Source organism: Enhydra lutris, unplaced genomic scaffold, assembly GCF_002288905.1.
Source record: "Enhydra lutris kenyoni isolate GAN:26980312 unplaced genomic scaffold, ASM228890v2 scaffoldscaffold6, whole genome shotgun sequence".
Taxonomy (NCBI): Eukaryota; Metazoa; Chordata; class Mammalia; order Carnivora; family Mustelidae; genus Enhydra; species Enhydra lutris.
In genome coordinates, this window is record NW_019154090.1 from 38,410,203 (window position 1) to 38,420,276 (window position 10,074).

Here is a 10,074-nt window from a genome sequence, read left to right on the forward strand (position 1 = left end):
GATGCAAAGATGGGTTTCCTGAGTCTTCAGCACAATTGCAGTAGTCATGACGTAGAGCACAGTGCCACAGTGTACTTGTGCAATTTCAAGGAGGGACTATGGTTAACTTGGGCCTTTGATGCGGGATTTGTTTTGCCTTGAAGAGACACATGCTGAGAGACCTTCATAGTCCAATAAGGAAGCCAGGATGAGAGGCTTCACGGACGCGTACAGGAAAACCACGCAGATAGCTCTGTCAGCGAGGCATGAGAGTTACTGAAGGATCCGTGGGAGGAAACTGAGGACACTTGGCAGTTCATTATTACTTTTTTTTAAAAGATTTATTTATTTACTTGAGAGAGAGAGAGAGAGAAAGTAAATGGGGGGGAGGGGCAGAGGGAGACAGAATCCTGAAGCAGACTCCCTGCTGGGGTCAGTCCTAGGACTCTGAGACGCTGACCTGAACTGAACTAAGAGTCAATCCCTTAACACCTTGAGCCCCCCAGGTGCCGCCAGTTAATTACTACTTTAAACTGCATTGCCTACTCTGGGCAAATGCATTAAAATCTGGAGATTCAGAAGCAAAAAATAAAATAAAAATAAAAATAAACTGCATTGTCAGGGTTTTGAAAACTAAACTAATTGTAAACTTGGTGAGAGGCCGTATTGGGGGTAAAAAATAATTGTGTTTGTCTGTAGCAATTGGGTAGCAAAGTGTGACCTGTTGTTCTACAGCATACACATTTTTAGAGGGTCAAGAAGACGGAAAAGGAGAAGGAAAAGAAAAAGGAGGAGGGGGAAGAAATATGCAACCAAGACCACATGTGACTCACAAGGCCTAAAATATTTACTCTCTGACCTTTTACAAAGAAATTTACCAACCCCTGGCCTGTGGTTTTGCATTTACATGTGTTCCCATTGCCAGGTAGAATACCAGCTTAAAATAAGATCTCGGATTCTTCTAACAAATGGCACATTCTGAATGGCCTCATCTGAAAGATATTTCAGAGACAGAAAGTTTGATCCCCACACGCCCAAACTTCCTTTTTCTTTTTTTTTTTTAATTTAAATTCAGTTAACCAACATATAGTAAGTACATCATTAGTTTCTGATGTAGTGGTCAGTGATTCATCAGTTGCATATAATACCCAGTGCTCATCACTTCATGTGCCCTCCTTAATGCCCATCACCCAGTTACCCCATCCCCCCAGCACCGCCCCTCCAGCAGCCCTCAGTTGGCTGAGTAATATTCCATTGTATATATATATAAACCACATCTCCTTTAACCACTCATCTATTGAAGGACATCTGGGCTCCTTCCACAGTTCGGCTATTGTGGACAGTGCTGCTATGAATATTGGAGTGCAGGTACCCCTTCTTTTCACTACATCTGTATCTTTGGGGTAAATACCCAGTAGTGCATTTACTGGGTCATAGGGTAGCTCTATTTTTAACTTCTTGAGGAACCTCTGTACTGTTTTCCAGAGTGGTTGTACCAGCTTGCATCCCCACCAAGAGTGTAAGAAGGTTCCCCTTTCTCTACATCCTCGCCAACATTTGTTGTTTCCTGTCTTGTTAATTTTTGCCATTCTAACCAGTATAAGGTGGTATCTCATTATGGTTTTGATTTGTAGTTCCCTGATGCCAAGTGATATGGAGCATTTTTTCATGTATCTGTTGGCCATGTGTATGTCTTCTTTGGAGAAGTGTCTGTTCATGTCTCCCACCCATTTCTTGACTTGGATTATTTGTTGTTTGGGTGTTGAGGTTGATACAGACTTCCTTTTACTTTTTTTTACTTTTTTATTCTTTTTTTTTTTTTTTAAGAGAGAGAGAGAGAATACAAGCGAATGGAGTGTGGCAGAGGGGGAAAGAGAAAATCTCAAGCAAGCTCCACACTCAACACAGAACCTGATGCAGGGGCTCAATCTCACAACCCTCAGATCATGACCTGAGCCAAAATCAGGAGTGTGGCGCATAACAGACTGAGCCAACCGGATGCCCCCAGACTTCCTCTTTCTACTCCTACAACTCAGTCATTAGACCATAAGGCTGATATTTGAAACAAAAAAGAAGTGGAGGTGGGCACCTGGGTGGTTCAGTCATTTGAGTGACTGCCTTCAGCTCAGAGCATGATCCTGGAGTCTCAGAATCGAGTCCTGTGTCGGGCTCCCTGCTCAATGGGGAATTTCCTTCTCCCTCTGACCCTCTCCCCTTCTCGGGCTCTCTCTCTCAAATAAATAAGTGAAATCTTAAAAAAATAAAAAAGTGAAAGAGCAGAGGGTTTCTGGGGGTAGAGAGGAAGGATCAGATTAGGCATGCATATGTTAGCAAAGCAGCATATGTAGAAAACAGGGCCGAAATTTAACAAGTGGCTGTTTGGGCTCTATGTCAGCCATGTGGGTGGATTTCAGGAAGTGGAGCAACCATCAGGATGATTTTCCTGATCTTTCTCATGCTAATCATAATGAAGCTGAGTTGGACATCTGATGTGATAGGATTTAGATAGGTGGAAATAAACCCATAAATAATAATAAGATGAGAGATAAGAAGAGAAGGAAGACAGGAAAACAATGAAGAAGGAAGAGAAAGACAGTATGAAGAAGAAGAAAAGATGATAATGAAGATGATGGAGAATAGGATTTTTTGAGGACTCAAGTATCAAGCAGATTTCTGAGGTCTTCATGTACCTTACTTCATTTAATTCCTGCAATAGCCTCATGAAGTGGATTTTTATTATTGTACCCACTCAACAGCTGTAGAAACAGGCACAGGGTTAACTTGCATGAGTCACACAAACAGCAAGAGGTCAATCTTGAATCTGAATTCAGGCAGTCTGATTCCAAGGTCCATGTTCTTAATGATTAAACTGGTCCACTGCCACCAGGAGGAAAGATACGGGGTTCAGCCACTCATGGATACAGACAGTATTTAGTGTCTGGGCTTGGGGGCTTGCTGCTGTTTTCTTTTCCCAAGCTGGCACCAGATCCAAGTCTACCCACTGGCGACCACCATTCTGAATATTTCTCTTCAACCATTTTGAATGTTGTCTTCTTGTTTTCTCTCACCACCTAGAGCAACGTGCCTAGCAGGCCTGCTCCTGCGTTTTCTTCTCTTGTGACCCTGCCCTTCTTCCATCCTTTCTGCCTCTCAGTTCCTGGGCCTCCCAGTCTTTTTCAGGGCTCCTTTGACATGAAGGATTTTTTTTTTTTTTTAAACAGGATCTCTTTCTTTATTTGTTTTGGTGATTCTCAGCATTACTGGAAAGAGTCATGGAGCAGGCAGTGTCCCTGGCGTGGCAGTGATTACACTGTAAAAGTTTGTCCCCTATGTCAACCCTATAAATAAGTTCAAGGAGCTTCATGTAAAGCCAGAGAGAGCCCCTTAAAGAAATCAAGTCATGCCTCCCAGGCCACTAAGGCTCTCCACCAACATAGACTACCATGTTCCATGTTCCACCACCCCGGCCTCCTCAGATGCCTCAGCTAACACGGCATTCCTGTTTGTGAGGGAAGGCTGGATGGGAGTGGTAGTTTGGGGAAGGAGAGGGGAACCGGGAAGTATGAGACAAACTGGATTCAGCCCGTCCGAGCCAGTAATGACAAGCCCGGCTTACTCTCTTTGAAGCATCAAGGGCAGTGCTGGACATCCTAGAATGTGAGATATCTGCTCTTTAGCTGTGGACTACTATATCCTCAAAATACTCCTGGGGAAATTATCAGCTAACACTCACCACTTACTTCTGTAAATTCTTTCTTTACACATAATTCCTTGAGTGCATTTAACTCTATGAGGTGGGGCACTTATGTCTCCCCATTTTATAGATGTGAAAGCTGAGGCACTTGAAGGTTTAAGTGGCTTGATCAGGATTACAGGCTAGTAACGATCTGAACCCTGTCAGTGAGTCCTTAAAACTGGTATGGACCACTAGACAAAATATTAACCCCTGCTTCTAATCCAGTTTGTCACCCAGACACCACCAGACAGGTAGACTTGCAGATGGACATGTGTCCCCTACTGCCCCAAACCCCCTTCTGGGCCTAGTGAATGAGTTCCTTAAGACCCATTCAGGCACATTTGGATCTGATTTCATGCTGCAAATGGTATCTGGGGTTTTAATATATTTTATGCTCTACTACCTGCTTTTCACTCTTTCCTCTGCTGGCAAGTTCCTGCCCATGAGTAGTGATGAATACAAAAAAGGCTTTGTTCAGGTGTATTTGTTTCTTGATTTGCTAGGGAGGTGGGGGGTAACTTTTTCCATATAACTAGGGAAAAATGAGCTCCTGTCTGTGTTTAGGAATTGAAGACACCTTCAGGACAGCCGCCACCGAAGTGAGTCTGCTGGCGGGAAGCGAGGAGTTTAATGCTACCAAACTGTTTGAAGTCGGTAAGGAGACCTTTGTCCCCATTTTTTATCCAAATATTGATTTAATATTTTGGAGATTCCTTATGCTTTTGCAGTGCCATCCCATCCTAGGATCCATTTAAGTGTTTCATTTTCCTCTTACGGGGTCCAGTACTCCCAGCGAATTTCTCGCTCACAGAATATACTCTAAGCAAGAGAGAGCAGTCCCAGACCTCCTGCCCCAGGCTGGGCCGAGCAGAGCACCCTCTGTGTCCGCCTTGCTTGCCACCCAGCTTCCACGATAAGTGGTACAGGAGTGGGACAGCTCTCCCCTCAGTATGGATTCAGTCTCCAGTGGGGCCTCACGCCCCTTCTGACAGCCTTCACGGAGTGTCCCCAAAAAGTGAGGAAATGCTGGTCTTGGTTCTGTAGCAAAAGGAAGAAAGGAGAGAAAAGGAGCTTTCTCTGTATTATGCCTGCCTCCCTCTACCACATATATTTTTTCATAAACCTTTGGCATACTCTGCTACTCATCTGCTCGAAAGTGCTAAGCCAAACACAGTCTGCATGAACCAAGCCAAATGACAAGTGACAGCTAGGTGCAAGGCGAAAACTTCCTTTTTAAAAATAGCTTCATGTGCTTCGGGATGCAATTCTGTATTGCAGAGAGGTGAGACTCCTGCCACATTACCGCGTGCCACCCGAAACTTCATCAGCCTCAGCCAAACAGGAGGCAGTTTGAAATTCTCCGTGACCCAGGGCTTCCACTTCAGTCCTTCACACACACAAACTACCTTTAGCACGAGCCTTCTGCAAACACAATGCTTTTACTACCTCCCCCCCACCACACACACCCCCAAAAGAAATTAGAGACTAAATGCAAGAAATTTACACTAAATGGTAGAGCAACAAAAGTTGTCTCTTGAGGGCAGAGAGCTTCTCAGGTCTCTTCCTATTGCATACCCTACAGACAGGCAGCTGCTTGCTTTTTTGCGGAGGATAGGTTCAGTTGCACAAAGCCACACCTGAGGTGGGACTAAAGACACACAGAGATGAGTAGGGATGGGTGTCAGTCAGGTTCTGGGCAGGAACAAACACAACACACTGGAATCAGGTAATTGAGGAGCATTCTATGAAGGTCTGATGAGCCGGATAGATTGGACACCAAGAAGGGGTTGGATAGAACAATGGGGAGCCCTAACCGCCCCTTGGCCTGAAGGGACGAGGGTAGCTGTGTGCAGAGGGCTACTACCCGCCACCATTCTGGGCTCTCTGAAAGGTGTAGCCAACTTGCAACAGTGAAGGAGGAACCACAGGGACAAATACATTGACCTCACTCTCCTCTCTCACCCTGGTCTCTGACCAGGTCCTCCCTTTGGCTCAACCCAAAGAGCAGTCAGGGATCTAGGGGTCCACCGATAGAGTCCACATAGGACAACCTTCCAGGGGGAGGGAAAACATGGAATGAGAAGAGAGAAGACCAAACAGAAGATGCCTCACCGAGATGGGATACAGCTTGATCTGCACAAGGTCATTTGCCAAACCTGGTAGCACCTCAGTTAGCTGATCTGTCGAATGGTAGGAGGTCACAGGGCCCCCTTATGGAGCTATTGTAGAATTAAATGAGTTCATATTAGCAGAGCATTTAGAACATGCCCATCACACTGAACACCTACCAAGTTTGATAGATAAAAATAAGTCAGTGTATGTTCTGTGGGTACATGAATTATGATAACCAAGCCATTTTCTAGAGCCTCACTGAATATTGCTTCTGAACACCCTGTCTGATGGAGGAGGCCTGCCCTGGCTTTGCAGACACACATTTCCCAGGAGGGAGCCTGCATTCTCTCACTGCTGTTCAGTCAGGGGCTCACAGGGCTGGAATCTTAGAGCTCAGGCCCAAATTGAGCCTTGGCATATCCCCTCTGGCAGGACCCTGGGCCCACAGGCTCCCTGCATTCCTCCAGCTTAATCTTCACTGTGCCTTAAGAGACGGGCATCCTTTTTATCCCCAGTTTGGAGAGGAGTATACTGAAGCACAGGGAGGGAGACTATACCTGCACGAGGGCATGAGCTAGTAGACGGTAGAGCTAGATTTGATCGCAGACAACTGAACACAAGATCCCACACTCTTCCTCTTAGGCTGGGCCTTTCTGAGTGCTTGAGAGATGCCTCCTCTCTCTCTCTTCTTCATTCCACTGAGAGAAGCCTGCGCTCTCCTCCAACCTGCCCCCAACTCCGCCCCCATCCTGGCCACTTGATTCCTTCTTAGGGCACCACCAGCTTCCCAGGCATCTGGGTCAGAGCAGGGAGTCACTCCTAATGTCTCTCCTCCCTTTCCCTCAAGCCCACCCAGGCCCAGTGGCCCTACTCTCTGAGTTCACTTGATCCGTCCTGTTCGGTCCTTTCCCACTTGGACTCTGACAACTGATACCAGCACTGAATGTATCTTCTTCCTGTTCAGCTCAGCCAGTAGCTATCACTCCAAAACCTTCAGTAGCTCCCCACTGCCCTCGGAACAAGCCTAAACTGCACAGAAGAGTCCCGCGATCTGACACCAACAGACTTCCTGCCCTAGAGCCTCCGTTCCGGTGACACCAAACATGTCCCCCAGCCCCAGACAACCCCAGCAAATTTTGTTCTGCTCAACCTTGGCATACACGAGTGGCCTGTTCCTGGGGCCAGTCGTTCCCATGGGCAGGCAGGACCCACACAAACATATCTTGGTTTTCCAAATAAAGCCAGGAATCCACATTAACAAACTGGAACCACCTCAGTCTTAAATTAGTTCAATGATTAATTAATTAATTGACAATGAAGTCGACATCTTTTAATACTGTAAGGCCCAAATACGACAACCTCCAGGGGCAGGTTCTGGCTGGAAGCCTAGAGGGCAGTGGCCTCTGGGCCTTGCTGTTAAGTTCCCTAAAAGCAGGGGCCACCTGCCCCTTCCTCTTTGAGACATCTCATCATATGGATTTCCTTACAAGGACTGTCACTCTTTGGTGCCTGTGGTTAAGAGATGAGGCCACCAGCTCTAGCTTAATCCAGTCAGTGAGTGGCACAAATAAAACCAGGGACTACCAGTTCTCCTTTGAGGTACTTTCCACCTTGTTACCAGATACTTAAAGAGGAGATTCAAAATTGTCCCCTGAATTAGTGTTCATTTTGTTATAGGTGTTAGCGGAGTTATCCTGCAACCTCCCTTTCTTCCTCAGATGCCTCCTAAAATTCAGGGATAATCATATCATATATTTTCAAGAAATAAGACAGACGAAGCAATTGTAATGGTTAAATCTAGGTGATGGCAGACAGGGAGTCACTGCTGGAGTTTCATCTCTCTACTTTTCTGTGTCTGAAATTTTTCATGGTATCAAATGGGGAGGAGGTTGCCTTGCAAATAAAGTTCCCAAGGCCAAGAGGGGTGAGCATGACCAAAGCGAGGGCTGGTGGTTCCAGGGGACCGCAGGGATTCCCCCTGGGAGGGGAGGAGTTGAGGTCAGTGTGAATCTGCCACCACTGTTGCATATGGTGAGAGGGGTTCTCTGTGGTCTTTCTCAGATACCGACAGCTGCGAGCGTTGGATGGGCTGCAAAAGTGAGTTCTTAAAGAAGTACATGCACAAGGTCATCAACGACCTGCCCAGCTGCCCCTGCTCCTACCCCACCGAGGTGGCCTACAGCACGGCGGACATCTTCGACCGCATCAAGCGCAAGGACTTCCGCTGGAAGGACGCCAGTGGGCCCAAGGAGAAGCTGGAGATCTACAAGCCCACGGCCCGGTACTGCATTCGCTCCATGCTGTCCTTGGAGAGCACCACGCTGGCCGCCCAGCACTGTTGCTATGGCGACAATATGCAGCTCATCACCAGGGGCAAAGGGGCGGGGACCCCCAACCTCATCAGCACCGAGTTCTCAGCAGAGCTCCACTACAAGGTGGACGTCCTCCCCTGGATTATCTGCAAGGGCGACTGGAGCAGGTACAACGAGGCCCGGCCTCCCAACAACGGGCAGAAGTGCACTGAGAGTCCCTCAGACGAAGATTACATCAAGCAGTTCCAAGAGGCCAGGGAGTACTAAGGAGATGTCCGCTCCGGTATTTGTGACACAAACGTAGTGCGCGGATCTGCTGCCAGGGCAGGGCGGGGCCGGTCTTATCCGAATCCATAGATATTTGTATACACTACGAGGGTATGTTTCATAAATCACACTAGGAGTGAGCACCTGCCCCGGGTGACGGCTGTCTGAAGCCACCTTGCCATCCGAAATGCCCACAGAGCTCCTTGGAATCCCTCCGAGGGGCGATGTTGGCAGGAGGATGGGGACAAAGGAGCCAGAAGAAGAACCTGGAAGCCATCGTGGGTGGGATTCAGTGCACACCCAGATCCTGCGTTTCCTGGAGGAACAAAGAGGGAAAGACTGGGTTGTAAACGTTATAAGCAGTTTTTATATATAACTTATTTAATATGAATGTGACTTAAGCATAACCTTTTCGCTGGAGTTGTGAAACTGTTTAATCACTTCTGTGAGAGTTCAGACAGGGGCTCAAGGAGGTGGAAGAGAAGGGAATTTGGGAGTAATTTTTTCTTTTAAACTAAATAACTCCACGGAAGTGTCTCAAAAACAAGAAAATCCCACCTTAAACCAAATGTTCTTTAGTCCTGAGGCAACCTGCTGGAGTCTTGGCTTCCAGAATATCCTTGCCTAAGATTGGATAGCAGGAGGAGGGCACATGGGGATTTTAGGGGCAAATCTGAGGACTGGTTTTAAATAGGCTTTAAAATAAAAGGCCAATGTTAACATAATGCTCTAATTCTACTAAAAGGCTACAGAATGGCAGAAGTTCTGCTCATGCCTTAGTGGGAGGTTCAGAAGGCTGTGGGAAGGTCAGACATAAATATAGGTAATAGCACTTTTGCAGAAGAAAAAAACAAAAGCAAAATAGATAGGAAAAGAACATGGACCTCATTTCATCTATTTTATTCTAATACTGTCTTAACAATTTTTTTTTCTCCACCAATATATTGCCAGCAAATACATATAAAAAGAGTAGGGGGATTCAAATCTATAAAATTTCTAATTTTTTATGTTTTAAGAAAGGGGGAAAAACTACATTATTTTTGTAAAGTATTTATTGAGTCATTGAGTCTTGTGCATCAAGCAATTGTAATATGACCTGGTTATGTAGTGTGGAACTTAGGACAAACAAAGAGTTTGTTCTTATGCAATCTTTACTTGCAAACTCCAGGAAAAGAGAATATATCATAAAATCATAATAAAATGTGTTACCTGCAATAAATGTGTTACCTGCAAATATTTATAATGCAAATACCGTAAAGAACAAGCCCAGGGCGTCGAGGCAGGAGAGAGGGAGGTTCAGACCAGGTGGGAATAAAAGGCTCATTGATTGACTTGATGGTGGGTGGTATAACTCACGACACCTTTGGCACCAAGAATGTCAAGCCAGGCCTCAGGAGGCTGAACTCATTGACACACAGGTAAGTTTTTGCCCACTCAGAGCTAAGAAAGAACTAAGAAAAGCAGACTAGAGCAAAGGCTTAAGACAGTCCAGAGGAGGGACGTCTGGGTGGTTCAGTTGGTTAAGCATCCAACTCTTAATTTTGGCGCAGATCGTGATCTCAGGGTCATGAGATCGAGCCCTGTGTCAGGCTCCATGCTGGGCCTGAAGCCTGCCTAAGGTTCTCTTTCTCCCCCTTTCTCTGCCCCTCCGCTACCTTTCCCCCATCT

At 46.2% G+C, this 10,074-nt stretch overlaps 1 protein-coding gene across 1 annotated transcript in view; it reads left to right on the top strand.

Annotated features, from left to right (window-relative positions):
* The window catches only part of LOC111141832 (isthmin 1), a 73,481-nt gene extending 63,970 nt beyond the window's left edge, over nucleotides 1-9,511 (top strand). The window contains exons 5-6 of the mRNA XM_022494664.1: nucleotides 4,280-4,369; nucleotides 7,889-9,511. Coding sequence (XP_022350372.1) covers nucleotides 4,280-4,369; nucleotides 7,889-8,406 — 608 coding nt within the window. The 3' untranslated portion in view covers nucleotides 8,407-9,511. The remainder of the gene's footprint in view (nucleotides 1-4,279; nucleotides 4,370-7,888) is intronic.
* The last annotated feature ends 563 nt before the right edge of the window (nucleotides 9,512-10,074 follow it).